Source organism: Leptinotarsa decemlineata, unplaced genomic scaffold, assembly GCF_025532065.1.
Source record: "Leptinotarsa decemlineata unplaced genomic scaffold, Ldec_3_MD MMD2_tig00002974_RagTag_RagTag, whole genome shotgun sequence".
Taxonomy (NCBI): Eukaryota; Metazoa; Arthropoda; class Insecta; order Coleoptera; family Chrysomelidae; genus Leptinotarsa; species Leptinotarsa decemlineata.
Window position 1 is genome coordinate 10,277,900 of NW_027412578.1, and position 22,156 is coordinate 10,300,055.

Here is a 22,156-nt window from a genome sequence, read left to right on the forward strand (position 1 = left end):
ACAGAAACATCTTAGTGCCCTCTTCTGTAATATCAATACAGAAGAGAGAAGGGATGAGTTGCATGCTCCCCAAAAAGGTATTCCATAATGTAGTCGAGATTCAATAAGTGCATGGTAAACGGATAAGAAGAAAAAAATGTTATATAATATATACCTTTTCATCGGTGGGGGAAGCGGCTATAGATTTTTAAATATGTAAAAAAATACTGTTGCATGGACATACTCGAGCGCGTCAGATATTGATAGCATCAATGTCTTACGTATTTTTAATAATTCTGGTATGTTAATCTGATAGTTTGCATGATGTGGGTGGTTGTACGTAAGGGTTAAAAGTGAAAAAAAAATTAATCGAGCGCGTCATATTTTCTAAGGGGATGTTAAGTGCAACAAAAAAAAGCTCTCATTCAATAACCTGATGATTTCGATCTGACGAAAACTCTCGACCATTATTATAATGTGCAAAAAAATCGCTATTTTGAAATACTCAAGCGCGTCAGATTAAGATATATATGGTTCATCTTTATGTTTTAGACGTGCTGTCTCATAATCTGACGATTATCTAGAGGGATTCACTTAATCTGACCAAAACAATATTTTTTTTGATTTTTTTTAATTTTTTTTAATTCATTGAACTTAATTAATCGAAAAGCTCAGGAAATAGCATGCAAGTAGAATACTTGTATTTATAGGAAAATAATTTTAAAAAAATGCTCAAAAAAATTTAATTTTTTTATAATCAATTGATTAATTAATGAAGAAAAGAGAAATGAAACTTTCTATGTTTTTTACCACTTTTATTTGTAACTAACGTTACTGTAGTTTCGTCCTATAAGGACATTTTAAAACTTACATGTTGTATAAGTTTGAAAATGTCCTTATATATTGTATAAGTTTGAAAATGTCCTTATGGGACGGAACTGCAGTAACGTTAGTTACAAATAAAAGTGGTAAAAAACATAGAAAGTTTAATTTCTCTTTTCTTCATTATGATTTCCTACCACCTAGTAACAACTACATCCATCAATTAATTGATTAATTAATCATCATCTTCATCACGAACAAGTCTCTGTGATCAGCTGTGATGGCTTCATGGCAACAGAATTCAGAGTGGGGACGGAGTGAGAGAGTAATAGATAGAAAAAAAGTTGATAGAGAATAGAGGAATATAAACTCGGAGAGGAAAATAAAGGTATCTCACAGCTGCACGTTTCAAACTTTATCGACGAATTTTTGTTATTTCGGCTTATTTCGTCAGATTATATATTTTTCGTTCTCCTTGAATTATTTCCTTCAAAATAAAAAAAAAATTAGCTACGCTCGAGACTCAAAACGACGTTATTTTTTTACAACTTTGCTGCCCTCCCCTTTCTTTACGTCACTCTCAATTTGTCAGATTACTGGAATATACCCTTTTTAGCATGTAATTAACTCACTCTACCTTAATCTGACGCGCTCGAGAATTTCTGATGATCAATTTTTTTTACTAATCTGATCCTTCATCCCTCACAGGCGGCCTTATATATGGGGCTCATATTTGGTGGAGGTACTTAACCGGGTACAAGGTATCCCCCTGTATATTAATCTGCCGCTCTTTAGTAAATCCCGAAATCCCTGCTTGGGCTCCCCTATTACAATAAGTGATTCTTTAAATTTACTCAAAAAAACAATCGAACATCATTTATGAGTAGCACATGTTTCTACTCAAATTCAAAGTGATGTTTGTGCTGTTTCAATATTTTGAAGCTTTGTAATTATAATTTTTTACTTTCCCATAAATACCACATTCAGTTGTCTGTTATGACCACACTTGATTCAAATTGAATTGATATTAACTTTTTGTTGACAGCCTCGAGCCGCTTCTCTGGTAGACCTGAACAATCCCCAGTGGAAACTTTTCGAAGCAGTTCGGATCGCAGTTGGTAGCAATGGTGCTCCTCTGTGCGATCCCTTTTGGAAGTTACCGTCACGTCGTCTCTATCCAGACTATTACCGGGAAATAAAAAATCCCATGTCACTGGGCCAGATTAGAAGGAAATTAGTTTTGAAATTGTACGGAACTGTCAGTGAAGTGGCTGGCGATTTGACGATAATGTTTGAAAACGCAAAAAAGTATAATATAGCCACATCTAAATTATATAAGGTAGGTAGCATTTCATTATATATGTATATCTCATTTGTTAGAATCACAAATTTGAGTCGATCTATTCTGGAAATTGTCCTCTTGTCTTGAGTATATCCGGCTCGGAAGACCAAATTCAACTGTTGGGACTTATTCTCATGTTCGTATCATCTTGACATGTCCCCCTAGATTGATTTTGATTAGTTCGAGCTCATTTCATTATTTTTATATTTTTAAGGATGCCGTAAAGCTGCAAACTCTGATGCAAGCAAAAGTTCAAGAACTACTTGATGTTGATCAGGTAACACAAAGAGTCACTAACAAAAACCGGAAGGTATGCTACTGCACTGCTTATGTTTCATTTCCGTGTAACCTATTTGTTTATTTGTTACTTTCGATTGTTACCAAAAAGCTAGTTTTGCGGGCAAAAATATATTTCACGATAAGATCAGTATAATGGAAACAACCATTCACTTCTTCAAAATTTGAAAATGAACTGAAAATTGATGATTGTTAAAATTATGAAAAAATATGAAAATAACCCTTTTTTTTCTCAACATTTCTTATTTTGCTAATTTGGTTAGCGAGCGAACATTAAAATTAATTTGTGTACCACATTATTTATTTTCATTTCATTAATCCCAAAAAGAGTTCTTACATAGAATGGATAAAGTGTATGAGATCTGTGAACATTCAGTTCTAAATGCAGAGACACAAAATATATTGAAGAGGTTTCGTATTTATAAGATATAAAAAACATCTGGGTATACCCCAAGGCTCTGCTTCGAGCCTAATTCTCTTCTAGATATTTATTAGTGATTTGGCATTAGATACCCAGTAAAATTACCTTTTTGACATGAAAACCTCTGGCGATCTTATTTTCAATCGCCGAACACCTTGGATGCATAGAGTTGAATCTAGCCACTAAGTTAACAGAGTAAATGTAGTGCTCTACATGTTGGGTTACAATTCACAAATTGACCATGTTGGAAAGACATCCATCCTAAGCATCTGTGAGATTTTTCAATAAATCACCTCTATTCTATTCTTATTATTATCATTAATTAATATCTAAGCAAGGTGTTTCATGAATAGATCTTCAATGAAGCAAATTAATGACCAACATCTGCTACCAATTTTGTTAGATGTTCTTTCATGAATTCAAGAAGATCTACATCTATGAATGAATAAGGTGGGTTCCAAAATCTAACCTTGAGGTACTCCAATATCAATGGATCTCTTAGCTGTAAGAAGATTGTTAGGTTCCTTTTTTTATCAGACAAAGAAAGGTTTAATGATTGATTTTATTGATGAATCAGTGTAATTTGCAAAGTTTATAAGGTGTTCATTTATGATGGAAGAATATATAAAGACACACTTTTCCCTTTCATTCAGTTTAATCACCTTCAGTTTCTAATTGCATGATAAATTAATATTGAGGCAATCTGAAACAGAATCTATAATATGATATGAACACTTCTGTGGCAGTATTGAATATAATGCTGCATATCATATAAAATTTGATATTATAACAACAGATATAGGTATACCGCAAGGAAGTGTAGCGGGCCCACTGTTTTTCGATATATTTATGAATGATTAATGCAAATCTAAATTAGCAGATAATTAATTTATAACTTTATATGCTGATGATACAAGCCTTCTGGCAGGGGGAGACACATATTCGGAGATGATAGTAAACTGTCATAATAATTTTCAAAAAACAAATAAGTTAACATTATCGAGTCTAGAAGTAAAGTGATAATATTTGCAAACTATCTAACAGCAGAGAAAAAACCAAATGAGATATAATTTACCTATACTACTTTTCAGTTATCGCATGAGACCAAGTTTTTTGATGATGAATGGCTGAATGGCTGAACAAGTTTTTAGGTGTTTACATTGATGAATGGCTGAACTGGTCACAACATATAGAGGAAATCTCTTCGAAGCTTGGAAAAGTGTCCTATGGATTAAGAATAATCAGTAAACATTAATGAATGAATGATTTATTGGTAGGAAGATCCTAATACACAAACATAATATACATAATATTTCATGTTATATAGATACACATAGTAAGGATATAATACATATATACATATAGGTACACATAAATACATAATATTTACCGAGTCACTTACTATTCTATTGTGATACCTTTCATATAATCAGTCAAATTTTTTTTGAATTGAAACAGGTTTTTATTATTCTTCACATTTTGGGGAAGTTTGTTATATTCAATGAGGCCTTTATATAATAAAATTTTCATGGAGTTTGATAAACTACATTGTGGCAGGTGAAAATTGTCATTTTGTCTAGTAGTGTAATTGTGAGTGGAATTTCTATAAATGATAAATTCTTCGAAATAAGAAGGTAGCATATGATTGGTTATCTTAAAAATAAATATCATTGCTGACCTGTAATATCTTTCACGAATAGACATCCACTGTAATGCACTGAGCATAAAGCATATACTTGCATAACGATTACATCCAAGAACCACCCTCATTCCTCTGTTCTGTAACTTTTGCAGAGACATAATTTTATTTTGGTCAAAACTGTATAACAGCGTACTGCAATAATCAAAATGGGGCTGTATTATTATATTATATACGGTTATTTTCGCATTTGTAGAAAGGTGTTTCGAAATTCTAGTGAAGAAATATAAGTTTTTTTGAAATCTTTTTAGTCTTATAGTTATAGTGTGCACCAAAAGACATACTGTTGTCCAACATAAAACCTAATAATTTGAATTCTTTCACAAATTTAAGTTTCTGACCATCAGCATACAGGGAAAGAATATTTATATTTATTTGTTTATATTTGTAAGAGGTTGTTAAAATCATAGCTTTCGTTTTTGGAGTATTTAATTTCATTTTATTTGCCGAAAAATAATTCTCAATTTGATTTAGAGATGAGGTCATCTTTTCTATAGCTACTTTCAGGTCTTTATGTGCTATAGATAGTAACGTGTTGTCAGCAAATAAGTTGATAAAGTCACTAGTGTGGTATGTGTTTATGTCGTTTATGTAAATCAAAAACAACAAGGGCCCCAGTACACTTCCTTGGGGCACTCCGAACTTTGTAGTGACTGGAATGGATAATTCACTTTCAATCTTTGTGACTTGTTGTCGATCATTTAAATAATCTTTAAACCAATTTAGCACAACCCCTTTAATCCCAATTAATTCCAATTTTTTTAAAAGGATATTCCTATCAATTGTCTCGAATGCTCTTCGTAAATCAAGAAAAACTGCAACAACGTATTCTCCCTTATCAATTGATTGTATCCACTTAGTAACAGTCAGTTGTAGAGCGGTTTCACAGGAGAAATTCTTTCGAAATCCAGATTGGTTTGTTATTAGGATATTGTTCTTGTTAATATATTTCATTAGTTGATCGTATACAGCCATTTCCAACAATTTCTCCATTCCCAGCAGAGTATTAATGGGACGATATTCACTTGATTTATTTGTGTTTGGAATTTTAGGTATCGGAACAACAGTACTGACTTTTAATGCATTAGGAAATTGTCCATATTGTAGGGAAATATTTACAAACTGCAATAGTACATGCCCAATAACACCAAAAGTATATTTTATAAATTTAATATCGACAATTTCTGCCCCAGATTTGTTTTCAAAGTTGTTGATTATTTTAGAAAGGTCTGCTATCTTTAGCTGCTGAAATTCAGAAAAAGTAGACACTGCCTCATCAAATTTTTACTTGACCGTTTATTTCAAACTGGATGCTGTTACTGAAACTAGAGTTATTCGTTGTGTTTATCAGCGATTTTATGCTTTTCCACATGCCTCGTGGATTTCTCGTGTTCAAATCAATTTTATTATAATAGTACTTCTGTTTTTTTTGTTTTGAGTAAATTTACTACATCATTCCTCAATTTTTTGTACCATTGCCAATCATCATCATTTTTGCTATTCTTAAAGGTCTTATATGCATCATCTCTTGCTTTAGCACAATTATGCACATCCTGGTCATACCATGGTAAACTATTTTTATGACAACGGTATGTTTTGAGAGGAGCTATGATATTAACAGTATTCTCTGTTTGGAAAATAAAATCACTATAAAATCGATTTACATCAACACAGTTTAATAAATAATTGTTGCTTATTAGTTCTTTGGTTATTGTATCCATATTTGTTCGGCCCAAATTTCGGTAGGAAATCAGAGTTTTTGAGTTACTGTTTATTCTATTAGACAAATTGACTGAAATCAAGGAATGATTAGTTAACTTTGGCACATGATGTACAATGGTTTGATTATCGAAATTACTAAGAACAAAATCAATCAAAGAGGTACTATTATTTGTAATTCTGGTACATTCATTTACGTGCTGACAAACTCCATGACTGTTTATTATATTTTGAAAACGAGTTGAATATGTGTCATTTTTGAGTAGATTTATGTTAAAATCGCCGGCTAAGATAAATTTTTTGTTAGATGTACATAAATCTTCACAGATGTTTTTAGAAAAGCAAGCAGTTTCATCTCTTTATTCTGCAAATTTTGAATCCAATTAGAATACAAAAAGAATATTTGTTATTCAAAAAAGAGTAACGAGAAGCAAATTTAGTTTGTTTGCAGATGACACCTTAATATACTACTGTTTCCGTAATGTTAATGAGTTTGTAGATACTCTAAATAGTGAGCTCTGCAGAGTTAGTTGATGGTATAATCTCAACATTCTTAAACTGAATAGTGAAAAGACGAAATTTCTCTTACTGAGTAATAAAACAGGTTATGACAAAATAAAAAATAGAGGAATGAGTATAAATATTGCTAATGAGGATATTGAAAGTGTATGTGGTGAAGTATTTGGGAGTATTGATTGACCAAGGACTAACATTCAAAGAACATGTATTGAAATTGATATAAACTATCACCAATAAGGTCAATTTTCTGGTGAGAGGATCACTTAGCCGCCTAGCCTATCTATATGGTCGAAAATTGCAATTTATAATACATCGTTTTACCACATCTTACTTTCTGTTCTTCAATACTATTTACGGCTAATAAAAACAAGTTGGATCGACTTCAAAAGCAACAAAATAGAGCTATGAGAATCATACTGGGTGTACCAAGAGACACGCCAATAGTCAACATGTTGAAAGAATTGAATATATGTCATTAAAAGACTATATGTACTATCAAACAATGGTATTGATATGCAAGATGCATCACCATCTATCTACGAACTACTTGAGCAGAAAAATAACATAATGAAAACACGAATAAAACGCTAGGAGGCATGACCTCATTTAATATCATACATTGAGACTTACTGAAAAATTTCCCTACTATATAGCAATGAAATTTTTACAAGTTACCAGTACTTGTAAGACGTTCTGCCAGTAACAATCGATAAAAAAAAATAAAAAAATACTTATAGATCTAGAACCCTATTGTGTTGAGGATTTTTTAAAACATAGTTTTGAAATATCATTGTGTGTGACGTCATTTCATTATATGTTGTAATTGTTTTTTTATACAAATAATTGTAGCATTAAAAAAAAACATTATTATTATCATCATGTTATGAGTATTTTATAATGACAATTATTGAACGATTATTTTAGTATGGAATCTTATTATTGAGGAAGAGTAGAGTTGATAATCCATTGTTTTTTGGTAACAATTGAAATGTAACTGTAGTGTTCTTTGTTTTTGCTTTGCACTATTCAACAATAAACGCTTGCTTCTGCTATTAACTTTTTTGCTGGAGTAGCTCTTATTTGAATCATATTCAGTTCCGGGATGGGATTTCAGATATTTACAGAGACCACACCAACTGAAGAACCGGTCAGAAGGAAACCCGGGCCTAAACCTAAAAACCCCACACCTGGTCCTCACACTCCGAGCAGAGGAAGACCACCAAAAGATTCGATGTCTCTCAAGAAAAAATTGCACACTTTGGCCAAATACATGTTAGATTATACGGTGAGTGAGTTTTAGGGCTGCGGCTTGTGTTTTTTGTCTTGAAAAATGTGTTAAATGTTTCTCTTTATTCTGTCCTTAGTGTGAAGATGGTAGGAAGCCAATGTTGGCTTTTATGGAGAAGCCCTCTAAAAAATTGTATCCCGGTTATTATAAAGTGATAGCGGAACCTATAGATTTCCTGGAAATCGAGTCCAAAATTAAGGCAGAACAGTACAGCTGCGAGAACGACTTGGTGAACGATTTCAAATTGATGTTCAGCAACTGTCGGCAGTTCAATGAAGAGAATTCGCCCATTTACGAAGACGCCAACTTGCTGGAAAAGATCCTCATAGATAAAATATCTCAGCTTAAGCCAATCACTGTCACTCCGGAAAAGCCTAAGAGGGAAAGGATAGTTTTGAAACCGTATGTAGACACTTTTTTTTGGCATGATGAACGTAGCACACAAATTTTATCCACTTGAATTCAAGAGCTTCATCATCTTGTTCAAACACATCATAAAAATGACACTGAAATAGTTATTAATTCCAATATCTTTTTCAGAATTCACATTTTCAAAAGGATACTCAAAGCATACCTTTTGAAAAACTGTTTTAATTCAATTCAGGATTTTATGAATTTGCCCTGTATAGACTGATATCTTTCAAGCTTTTGTTTTTGATCTAAACATTGTCCTAGTTCTTATTTTTTAAATTTGAATTTATACTCTTTTAATTATGATTGTATTTATTTATTTATTCATTCATTGCATAAATTACTCTTTTAAACAAAGAGTATGTTTAATGGATCTGTGTGTCATCTGAAATGCTATTCATATTCATTAATTTTTTGCGGTGATACTCTGTTAGCTTGTAGCGATTGTAGATTGGATGGAGCAATACAAAAAATGAATTTAGTTTTGAATGATGTACATTAATATTCAACAAGGAATAAACTTAAATTGAATGTTTCCAAAACTGAAGGAATGCTTTTAACAACAAAATATAAATATAATAATATCAATGTCAATAGTATCAACTTACACCTGAACAAACAATAGAAACAAAAAATAGAAATAGTTTTGTCAGTTAAGTACCTAGGTTTTCAGATAATTGCTTGACTTTTGAAAGTCAATTTGAATATATACACAAAAAAATTTCGAAAAAGTTTTTTTTTTCAGATTTGCACAAATGCTCTCAATGGAAGCCAAAATAAAGATTTATAACACAATAATTCAGCCAAACTTTGATTACTGCTCATCACTGTTATTTTCTTTTAACCTTAATAAAATAAATCACCTCCAAAAGTTGCCAAACCGTGGGATGAGAATCATTTCGAAAACAAATAGACATACACCTATTGTTAATACTGACTTTCCTGACTTTAGGGAAAAAATTTAGTTTATTCTCATAAGCAAAAATTGTTGCCCCCTTCATTAACCAATATTCCCATTTTGATTCTTTCAAATCCGACAGTGTTGTATCAATCTGTCGTCAATAGTACTTGGCTGTATCCCGCATTATCACTTGAATTCATCAGCCCTCACTATGAATATTCATAAAAAGTAGGTGGGACTTCCTTTAAGAAGATAACTAAATATAATTGGCCAAAAATATGATAATCCTTCAAAAACCACACTCAGAAACAAAAAATAAGATGCAAAGCTAACAAGTGAATAAGTTGAAAGTGACTGAACTTTTTCCAACCATTTTTCACCCCAAAAAGTTCCAGACAAAAAATTTCATAAGATTTATAGTGATATGAATTCTGTTGCCTATTCAGCAGCTGTATTCTGTGACTTTTCCAAGGCATTTGATCTCGTTGATCACGGAATATTACTGCGGAAGCTGAAACATTATGGTTTTGAGCACAGAAGCATTAGATGGTTTGAATCGTACTTATAGCATCGAAAGCAAATTGTAAGACTCTCAACCAACTCAAATGTAGGAGAAATCAAAGCAGGTATCCCTCAAGGTTCCATCCTAGGACCCATCTTGTTTCTATTGTATATTAATGATATAACACAACTGGATCTAACTGATAGCATCACATTATTTGCAGACGACACAACGTTGCTGTGGCAGGGAAAAGATCCTACAAAACTAGCTCAAGATGCCACTGTAGACATGGAAAAAATTAAGAGCTGGTGCGACTCAAATAAGCTTTTTTAAACTTTGATAAAACCCATCTCCTCACCTTCAAATGTGAACTCCCACCTCTTAGTTTGAATAACAACATTCTCGAGATGAAATTGTCCTTCAAATTCTTAGGACTTCACATTGGTAATAAACTTGAATTTGAGGATCATATTATCAAGTTGAATAAAAAACTTGCATCTGGCTGCTTTGTAGTGAAGTCAGTTTCGAAGTAACTGGGTAGAACCTTTGCAAGATCTGCGTACTTTGCCTTTGTGGATGCACATATAAGATATGGGATTGCCTTCTGGGGAGTATGCAGCAAAAGCATGCTGCAGACCGTTTTCGTTTTACTTAAGCGAGCTGTCCGGTATGTGTGCGGGGCAAAGTTCCAAGATCACTGCAAACCATTATTCATTGAACAACGAATTCTGACAGTTATATATTCATTCTTGAAACAGTAAGTCTGATTCATAAAAATATATCTGCTCGTGAGGATATTAAGGAGCCACACTACAATACACGTCAAGCTAGCTTGATCAGACTTCCCCTGCCTACAACAACAATGGTGAAGGACTCATTGATATACAATGGAATAAAGATGTACAATAAAATTCCCATATACCTGAAGAGTTTTTCTTTGAATATTTTCAGGAAAAAATTAAGAGACATTCTGATTGATAAATCTTATTATAGTTTAGATGAATTTTGCAATGACAACACTTTTTATGAATTATAGTTTACTACTGTATGTCACTACAATATAGCATATTTTTTTAGGGAAATTTTGAATTTTAAATAGTATAGCATTTATTTTGTTTCTTAAAAATGTGTTTGACACCCTATTTTATATAAATGGGCTTTTAGGAATTACTTTTATACTACTTTGACATTGTTCATAATCGTTTGTCAACAAGAACTCTTTTTTAGGACAATAAACGTCTCTCTCTCTCTCTCTCTCTCTCTCTCTCTCTCTCTCTCTCAAAATTGAAAGTTTTGCAGTTTTTCTCCAAAATAAAAAAATACATTTCAATAGGAAATAGATTTTCTACAACATTTCTATTTACTTTACCATTGGAAGTGCCCAGTTTTTCTATGTTTTCTATGATCCACGAAATCCAGGTCTTATCTAGTAGCTTTAGGATACAAGTGAACATGAAAAAACCCGGTACGTTCAACAAATTTGTTCCGGTTTCTTGATTTTTTTCTTCCTTCAACATCTTGAACCAAATATACCTAGAGAGAGAATATTATTTTGTTTTTAATTCAACTCAATATTTTTTTTTTCAGTTACAAACCAAGGCGGATACTCTCCCCTTTGGAGAGAACCCTGAAGAGCCTCTACGAATCCATCAGGTATTACAGAGAGCCGAAAGACAACAGGCAGCTCTCACAGATATTCATGAAACTACCCTCGAAAATCGACTATCCCGACTACTATGAGGTGATCACCCATCCCATCGACATGGAAAAAATGGCTCACAGGATCAGAGCGAACGATTATGAGAACTTGGATGAGCTCGTTGCCGATTTCGTCCTGATGTTCGACAACGCTTGTAAATATAACGAACCCGATTCTCAAATTTACAAAGACGCCCTCGTCCTGCAGAGGTTCTTATTTCAGACCAAGATGCAGCTCAAAGAAGACGACAATACGGTACCCGACTTTCAAGCTGCCGTTCAGGATATTTTCTTGAACCTGTTCACCAACGTCTACAACTATCAGGATGACGAGGGAAGGTGTTATTCGGACTCGATGTCAGATATACCGGAGCACGATGAAGTGGATGGGAAGAAGTAAGTTTTATGTGTGTATGTGTTGGTAACACAAACTGTAATTTATTTTTTTAAAGCAGTACGATTATATATATATTCATAACCTTTTAAATTTTGTAAGTTATATATTTTGTATATTATATGTGCTCAGAGTTGCCCAACTTAGCATATATGATGCTTTTAGTAAAACTTTAACATATTATTTTAAAATATCGTTCTCAAAAAGAAAAATTACCTTGGGTCAACCAAAAAAAATTACACAAAATAATGATGACTCGTGAAATAAGGGAGCTGAAAAATAAAGTTTCATTCTTTAATACATTAGCTAGACATGATAATAGATTTAAGGAAGAATGTAAGAAGTGCAATAAAGAATACAGAGAGAAACTGCAATCGCTGAATAGACAATATTATGATGAGTTGATATTAAACTCATGCAACAAATCTAAAACAATTTGGGCCATAATTAAGGAATTACAAAAAAATTAAACTATGGAACATCGTGAAATAGTTATAACAGTGAATGATGTTCAATATTCAGATGAAATGATAGCTGAAAAATTTAATCTACATTTTACTAGGACTATATCTGAAAACTTCTCCGTTGACACAAAGTTTCTCGAGAGCAATGTCACCTTAAATAACTCAAGCTTTTTTATGTTTCCAATTACTGAATGGGAACTCACACAAATTATTAACATATTGAAAAACCCTAACTCTACTGGGATTGATGGAATCTCCAATAAAATAATGAAAATTTGCTCTAGTGAACTATGTAGTGTCCTGACCTTTTTAATTAATCTCTCAACCTCAAAAGGCATCTTTCCGACCAATCTTTAACTTGCTAGTGTATCTCCTATTTTTAAAAAAGGTGACCCTAACAGTATGGATAACTATAGAGCAATTAGTATTGTTTCAAGTATCTCTAAACTTTATGAAATTAACATAAGCAATTGGAATCCTCTTTCATAGCAAATAACTTATTATCGCTCCAAAACATGGTTTCACTAAGAAAAAAAGCACTGATACAGCACTGTGTGAATATCAAAATCGAATAGTAAGTGCTCTAGACAAAAAGAAATTTGTTTTAGGATTAATTATTGACTTTTCACGTGCTTTCGATTGTGTGAACCATAATCTTTTGCTCAACAAACTCTCGAAATATGGTGTAAGAGGAATACCCTTATCCTTACTAAACTCATACTTATATAAGAGAAGACAAGTAGTCAAAGTTGGAAAAAGTCTAAGTACCAAAAGAAATATTGAGGATGGGGTACCACAGGGATCCATTCTAGGACCCTTCTTGTATTTAGCTTTTGCCAATGACTTGTCAGTGTACCTAAATAAGAACTCGGCCATTCACTGTACGTGTTATGCTGATGATGCTAATATATTGCTAATATATTGTCTTCCTTAATGAACTGTACACTACACTAAACCGTGGAGACGCATGTGCGGCGGTGTTTTGCGACCTGTCAAAAGCATTTGACTGTGTAAACCATAAAATTCTACTGCGTAAACTAAACCAGTATGGTTTCAGAAAACAGAGTTATGATTGGATAGAATCGTACCTTAAACAGAGAACTCAGATTGTGAGAACACATAGGCTCTCAGATGGAGGTTCCGTCGAGTGTGGGGTTCCTCAGGGCTCAGTGCTGGGACCAATTTTGTTCTTACTGTATTTTAACGACGTAGTAAATATTACAACCGACGGTTCTTTCACAATCTTTGCTGATGACACTACCATTCTATGGTACGATAAAGATGCTGATAACTTGCACTCAAAAATAGTTTTAGGGATTACAAAGATCAAAGAGTGGTGCGATGCTAATTTATTCTCCTTCAATATTAAAAAAACTAACTGCGTATCATTCCACTGTGCTTTGCCGGATATCCCTCTGGTTTATCATGCCTTGATCGAATCGCACATTCGATATGGAATCGCTTTCTGGGGAGTCTGTAATCAAGTACATTTCAACTCAATCTTTGTTCTTCAAAAACGTGCAATTCGCTATCTTTGTAAGGCGGCTCCCAGGGTATCATGTAAAGAACTATTCAAAACTCGTAAGTTGTTAACTCTGCCCTCATTGTTCATTCTCGAAACTGCCTGTCTAGTATATAAAACCAAAACACTTTACAAGTTCGCTGATGGAATCACCCGCCAGAGAAATGACATAAAACTTCCAATCCCAAAAACAAATTTCATAAAAAATTCATGCATATATAACGCTGCCAAAATATTCAATCATCTGCCAACAGAAATAAAACATTCTGAAACATATGCTGTGTTCAGAAAAAAATTGAAAACTTCTCTTCTGGATCTGGCTTTATATAGTATTACGGAATTTTTTGAGACAGTGTTCACTGACGTCTAACATCAGCTCAGTATGTTATATGTGTTATTTAATTTATTTATCTTAATACTAGTTACAACCAATTGAAAATTAAATTAATTGATAGTCCTATATTTTATTGACAATATCATGTGAACCATGATATATAAAGTTTTATGAATGTCTACACTTTGTCGATAAGATTATTGTATCTTTAGACAATAAAGTATATTTATTATTATTATTATTATATTAATTATTGAAAACGATATGGACTCCGCGAAAAACACAGCTCTTGAGACCTACAAAAAAGTTATTATGTGGTCAAAGAAAAACAATTCAATGTTGAATGAAGCCAAAACTAACTTGTTAAATTTCAAGATGAATACTGGACAACAATAGGGGTTGAATTTGTTTGTTGATACTGCTTTAGAATTGAACCTAACCAAGTCAACAAAAATGTTGGGTGTTGTTTTTGATGACAAACTTCAATGGAGGACACATATTGACCACTTATGTAATAAACTTACAAAAGCCTGTTATTCTCTTAGGTTTCTCTCCCACCATTGTGGTCAAAGTATTTCATTACCTGTCTATTACGCAAACTTCAATTCGCATCTTAGATATAGCATCCTCAACTGGGGCACATCCTCTACCGTGTCTCGTGTGTTATGTATACAAAAGTATGCTATTAGGATGATTGCTAAGTTGGGCTATAGAGATTCCTGTAGAGAAACTTTTCAGAATTTGAAAATATTAACGCTAGCAGGAGTATATATAATGGAAGCTTGCACATATATCTATCGAAATAGAAACACATTACCTGCTAACAAAGCCTATCATAAGCACTCTACTCGGAATGCCCACTTATTATTACCTAGTCAACATCCCACTGCTCTTTTCCAAAGAAGTTTTGAGTTTCAGGGCTGCAAACTTTTCAATAAACTCCCCGACAATATCAGAAATTCTGAAAATGTACACATCTTTAAATCAAGACTGAAGCAACTTCTTCTGTCAAAGAACTACTACAGTATTGATGACTTTTATCTGTAATCAAATACTATATGTATATGTGTATATATATATATATATATATATATATATATATATATATATATATATATATATATATATATATATATACAGATAGAGATTTTATCGAGTGTGTATGATACAAATCAAGAATGAAATAATTCGTGGACAGAAACACGTGTCCGCGGTTTGCCCCTATATATATATATATATATATATATATATATATATATATATATATATATATATATATATATATATATATATATATGTATAGGTGTGTATATATGTATATGTGTGTATATGTATATATACATTTAAAAAAATATTTTTTACACATTTTTTACTTTATAACTTTGTGACATTATCTACTTCGTATAGTTTTATTTATTTTCAATATTGTACATTGACGTTTTCCTCTTTTTCATTTTTATTATTATATTATTTATGTAAATATTAATTACTCAGCAAGCTTTGTCACATTTATATATTTTGATTGATTATCTCTCTTCCAGAGTAAGAGCTCTATCTCTGGACCTCCTCAAAAGGAGGCTGGACAAGGGCGTGTACAAGAGGTTGGACACCTTCCAGGAGGACTTCTTCGCGTGTATGAACAGGGCGCGGCGTCTCTCCAGAACTGACTCCCAAATATTCGAAGATGCCATAGAGTTACAGATGTACTTCATAAAGCAACGCGACGAGCTGTGCAGGCACGGAGAACTCCTCTCTTCTCCGGCGCTGTGCTTCTCCGAAGCGGACGCCAAAGCTGCCATAGAACAGGTGCGCGTGAGCAAAACCCTCAAGGAGTCTCTCGAAGACGAGACGGAGACGCGTAGCTCGGAAGACTCGTTAATAAAAGAGGCGAACTCAACGGTCGGCGAGTCGATGACATGCAACCAGCGGACATTTAAAGTGGGCGAGTTTGTGTATCTGGACGCCAAAGAAAAAGGGTGCGAGCCCCACATCCTCTACATCGAGAGGCTGTGGGAGAATAACGGGCAGCAGATGCTCTACGGGAACTATTATTTGAGGCCGGCCGAGACATATCACTTGACGACAAGGAAGTTTCTGGAACGCGAAGTGTTCAAGTCAGACTCTCACGTCGCGGTTCCTCTCGAAGAGGTCAGAGACAGGTGTTGTGTGGTGAACGTTAAGTATTACTTCACGATGCGGCCGGAAGGTGAGTGTGTTATTGTTATGCGAATGGAACTGTTTCCATATTTTTATTTATTTATTCAGTGTAAACAAGAAAACCCTAAGTTGCAACATTGTAAAATAAACAGTTCAATTCAAAAACAGTTATGAAACCCATACGAATATTGAAATATATAGATTAAAAGGCAACTTGTTATGTTTCTGGTCCATTTGAACGCCCATTTTGTAGGCAGCGCTACACAAAAATTTATTTTGAACCTTTTCCAGTGACGTATTGAAAATCTATAGATGACATTAACTATTTCAAAACGTGTACAAATAGAAAATTGAAAATACAAACTACATACACTTAGAGGCACAATATACAATTTACATAGATAATATTATATAATATATAATACTCAAAACCTAAAATAATCTGCTATTTATGCGACAGCATCATTATTAAAATCGGACTAAAATGTTGTATATATATATATATATATATATATATATATATATATATATATATATATATATAATTAAAAGAACGATTTACGTCTAGTAACAGATTATCAATATATAGTATAAGATTTAAAATTTAGACATGTGCAATATATATTAAAATGCAATAAAAGATCATGATTAACCGTACTTATGATAGCTTATAAGGCTTAAAGTACCTAACCGAGTCCATATACTCATCGGTACTGTAAAAGCAATTGTCTAGTAGGTAGTTTTTTTAGGACTAATTTAAATTTTTTGAATTCCAATATTTTGATAAAGTGGTGGAGAATGTTATATAGATTCAGATTTAGGGAGTTTCTGCGGCTTAAAGATAACCTGTGATGACGAGTATTTAGTAAGTCAGCTGATCTGGTATTGTGGTTATGGATGTCAGAGTTTTTTAGTAAAGTATCTTTATTGCGATGTATTTCTAGCAGAACAGTATAAATATATAAAGTAGGCAGAGGCATAATACCCAGACGAATAAAAAATTAATGGCAGTGGTCTCTGTATCCCAGGTTAGCCAAGATGCGTTTGGCTTCTTTCTGGCATCTGAAAGCAGCAATTGCACTAGTAGAGTTTCCCCAAAGGAGAATACCGTACGAAAGTACAGAATGAAAAAGGGAAAAGTAAGATATTCTCATAATATAAGGGTTCGTTACATGTTTTAACCTTCTCAGAACGAAGAGAGCACAAGATAATTTGCGAACAGCAAGGTCAAGATGATTTCTCCAGCTTAATTTGTCATCAATCGTAATGCCTAGAAACGATACATTTGCCCCCTCGCGATAATTTGAATTTGTGGAGACAATCAAATTTTGGGTTTTTCTTTCATTCAATTTGAGTTTATTCTTCGTGAACCAAAGCTTAACTGAGTTTTGTACTGTGATGACGGAGTCTTTCAAGTTAGTGTAAGACTTGCTTGAGCAAATAATTGTTGTGTCGTCAGCGAATAGAAAACATTTAGTAGGTGCCATGGCGTGGCATAAGTCATTTATATACACAATAAATAAGAAAGGTCCCAAGATTGAACCTTGAGGGACGCTATGCTCGATTTTTTTGAAATCAGATTTAAATTGTTTAGCTCAATACACTGAAATCTGTTTGTAAGATATGAAAGAAGGAGTTCCAGAGTAGTGCCCCTTATGCCATAATAACTTAGTTTTTCAATAAGTAGGGAATGTGAAACATAATCAAAGGCCTTGGTCAGGTCACATAATATCAGAGAAGTATGCCTGCCCTGATCAAGGCCTTCCACTATCTCGGCAACAACCTTGAAAGCGGCGTGGGTAATATTTTTGTTTTTCCGGAAACCAAACTTGGATTCGCTGAAATAAAGTTTGCTTTCAAAAAAAGAGTAAAGCCTATCTTTTAGGATGATTTCAATTATTTTGCCAATTAATGGAATGATACTAATTGGACGATAATTGTCCATTTGGGATTTATCGCCCTTTTTAAAGAGTGGAATCACCTTAGATATTTTCAAAGTATCAGGAAAGATGCCACTGGAAAAAATTATATTAATTAAGTAAGTCAAAGGATTTAAAATAAGTTCAGCAGAGGTCTTAAACAACTTGCTATTACATAATATATAATAGTCAAAACCAAAACTAATCTGTTATTTATGTAACAGCATCATTATTAAAATATTCTTTAAATGTTACATATGTGCAGGGTCATAAGTTATCATCCATATATTCTTTGAGAGAATAATAGGATTCATCCAGGTGCAACTCTTTGATTTGATAGTTATACTGTTTTAAAGCCAGATTTTTTATTGTACTTGGAAGTTTATTGTACAATTTAATGGCCATAAGCCTGGGACATGATTCAGATACAACTAATCTGTGTGTTGGCACTTCCTGTAGGGAATTTCTAGTATTATCATTCTTATTACCAATAAGAGTAGGAAAACTGGTTATATGCGATTTTACATATTTTAATATCTCATAAATATATATACTTGTAACAGTCAATATTCTGAGATTTTGGAAGATGAGTTTGCAACTTGTCCTTCTAGTAACTCCTGCTATATACCTTATGGTTCTTTTTTGAATTTTGAGTATTCTGGAACAATCATTAGATGCTGCCCAAGCTATAATACCATAGGAAATGTTACAATGAAAGTATGCATGGTAGTACATTAGTAAGAGTGATCTATTTACATTCCAGCGTAGTTGTTGAATACAATAACAAATTGAGATCTTTTTACAAATTGTATCAGTATGCTTGTTCCATTTGAGATTTTCTGTTATCTTCAAACCCAAAAATGTTTGCTCTTGTTTTTGAATTGATCCATTAATTGACATTACTAGTGAACTGTGATCTGGAGTGGTTCTTGAATGATTAAAAGGTAAAAGCACAGTTTTTCTTTCATTTAACAAAGAGACCATTGTCTGAGAACCACTTTTGGGTTCTTTTTATTTCATTAGATGCTTTATTAACTGTGGCTTTAATATTTTCCTGAGAATAAAGATGTGTCATCAGAAAAGGTAATTTTCATATATTATATATAAGAGTGGACCTAATATACAACCCTGAGGAACCCCGAGGCAACAATTTCTGTATTCTGATTTATTTCTGTTAACCTCTACATAGTAGTATCTACCCTCTAAGTAACTTTCAAACCATTTGTGGGTTATTCCCCTGATTCCATACATTTCAAGCTTTGTTAGGAGAGGTTTGTGATCTACAAGATCAAATGCCTTACTCAAGTCTATATAAAGAAAATGAAGTAAGAAATATAACTGGTATACCCAAGCTGAAAGAACAATAAATCATTTTCCCAGTGGTCATACTAGGAAAAGTTGACCATGTTTGATTGATGACCTACTTATTTTGTACACATTCATTTTAAATATAGGATAAAGAAAATAACTTTCTTATTATTTTCTTTATCCTATATTTAAAAATATCAAATAGAACAGAAATTATTACTAATTCACTTCAATAAGAAATTTTGAAAAATAAAAAAATTATAAGAGAGTAAAGGGGCATTATTTTTTGAAGATTGGCATACAGGAGTCTTCAAAAATTGCTTCTACAATAGATTTCGCAGCTTTCTTTTGAATGACAAATAATCCATGAGGGTGAATCTGAGCCACCGAACTCCAAACAGGCTAGTTTGAAAAATCAGGAATTTTGTTTTTCTTTCTAAAGTACGAGTTTGTTCACCAAGAACCAGGTTTTTGCTTGTTCCATAACTTTGTCAAGGATCGCAAACACTCCTCTTCACCGATACTGATGCCAAATGTCATCTGCATACATAATTGTCTTTACATTTGAGGTGAAAACATTTGGTAGATCATTTAGGTAAATTATAAAGAGAAGAGGGCCCAGTATTGATCCCCGAGGAACTCCTCTTTTTATTTATTGGAGAGTACTCTCTGATCTTCAATACTTGATAACAGATAGGAAATTAGCTTCAGTGCTATTCCTATTATTCCACAGTACCCCATTTTTCTCAACAGTGCATCATAATACATCTAAGAATTTTGTTATTAGGTGCATCCTTCTTGTAAAGGAGCGTAATGATTTGTGAGTTGTAATGTATAAAAAGCTTTTAGTTTTGTTTATTCAATAATACTTTTCACATCTTTTATTTGATTAGGTAGTTCATTATATGGATATGAATAATAGATGTGGGATTTGGCATTTGTAAAAAGCTGGGTTGAAACAGTTCAAAACGTTCAAATCGTAAGTGGTTTATCTCTGACTTTTATGTTTTGTATTTCAGGTTATGAAGAGAAAGATATTTATGTCTGTGAATCCCGATATAGTACTAGGTTAAGAAGCTTTAAAAAAATTAAAATATATCCCGAGAATCCAACGTTAAAGTTGGTTCCGAGGGAAGAACCTCTTCAACCGAAGAGGGTTATGTCTGTGTTCCGTGAACGCGTTGAGAAACATAAAGATGAACTCCAAGAGTTGGAAGATTTAGAAAAATTAGAGGAGAGAGATAAACCAGTAAGTTAATTGTATGGTTTATAAGAACAACATAAAAATTTTGCTTTTTTTTGTAGAATGTTGTGGCTTTTCACAGTATGGACATAGATGATGGAAACACGTACTACGAACAGTTCAACACGATATGTTCCGGGGTGGTTAAAACGGGTGATTATGTATATGTAGTAGCGGAGGGTGGTAAACAAATTATAGCGCAAATCGACAGTATTTGGGAGACCAAGGAGTGAGTTTTTTCAACTGCATTTCTCGTTCCACTTACGTTTTTGAATTGTTTTTTTTCGCAGTGGCAAATGTTACTTTCGGGGGCCATGGTTCATAACGCCTTCGGAAATTCCTCATTCACCGAACAGGTTGTTTTACAAGCAGGAGGTGTTCCTGTCGAGTTTGGAGGACGCCAATCCGATAGTCAGTATTATAGGGAAGTGTTCAGTACTGGAAGTGAACGATTTCATCACATGTGAGTATTTTGAAGTGGCGGGTTGATCAGTTATCTCATAAGCAATGCAATAAAAATTTTTTAAACAATAAGAATGGAAAATTTCAAAAAGTTAAAGTATTCGACACTCTTTTTTTATTTTACAACATCTTTGTTCATGAATAAATGTGAAATTGAATTTTTTTCAATTTTTACAGCAGTCTTCAAATAATAGATTCAATTTTGAAAATTGTTGAATTTTTTTATGTAAATATTCAACTTGAAGAAAATGTTTAATCAACGAGAGCATAATTGTGAAGAAATATGTTATAAATAAAATTTGAATGAAAGTTACGATCTTGCAATAAAAATTTATATCTCCTGTAGTCATATTTGGACTTTTTTGTTAGAGGAATAAGTATTTAAATATGAACCTGTGATGCCTTTTTCCTGTCTCATAAGTATTTTATAGTTCTGGGTTTGGGACACGAGGTCTCTGTTGAATATTTAGAAATATTGATATTTATTGATACCATATGTTTCGAACTGAAAATATGTGAATGCATAATTAAAATAATTGCATTCAGTTGCATAATTGCATTCTTCTTTCACACGCTTTTATTAAAATTCTTGAGCTTTTTCAATTATATTAGTCTTTTTTCAGCTTAAGATGAATTATCATACTTTAAAAAATCAATTGAAAATAATAACCATTTTTAGTAAAAGCTCTAGCTGCTAGACCCTAGCATTTGATTAAAAAGTATAATAATTTATTGGTCATTTTGATGCAGTCAGT

The 22,156-nt window shown here is 32.9% G+C and overlaps 1 protein-coding gene across 4 annotated transcripts in view; it reads left to right on the top strand.

Annotated features, from left to right (window-relative positions):
* The window catches only part of polybromo (protein), a 45,919-nt gene that overhangs the window by 6,139 nt on the left and 17,624 nt on the right, over positions 1-22,156 (top strand). For 2 of the 4 annotated variants that reach the window (XM_074177457.1, XM_074177461.1), the window contains exons 6-14: positions 1,847-2,140; positions 2,358-2,453; positions 7,913-8,083; positions 8,163-8,488; positions 11,488-11,994; positions 15,854-16,518; positions 20,716-20,945; positions 21,002-21,168; positions 21,230-21,402. In XM_074177457.1, coding sequence (XP_074033558.1) covers positions 1,847-2,140; positions 2,358-2,453; positions 7,913-8,083; positions 8,163-8,488; positions 11,488-11,994; positions 15,854-16,518; positions 20,716-20,945; positions 21,002-21,168; positions 21,230-21,402 — 2,629 coding nt within the window. The remainder of the gene's footprint in view (positions 1-1,846; positions 2,141-2,357; positions 2,454-7,912; positions 8,084-8,162; positions 8,489-11,487; positions 11,995-15,853; positions 16,519-20,715; positions 20,946-21,001; positions 21,169-21,229; positions 21,403-22,156) is intronic. The other 2 variants (XM_074177459.1, XM_074177460.1) reach the window with 1 other exon arrangement.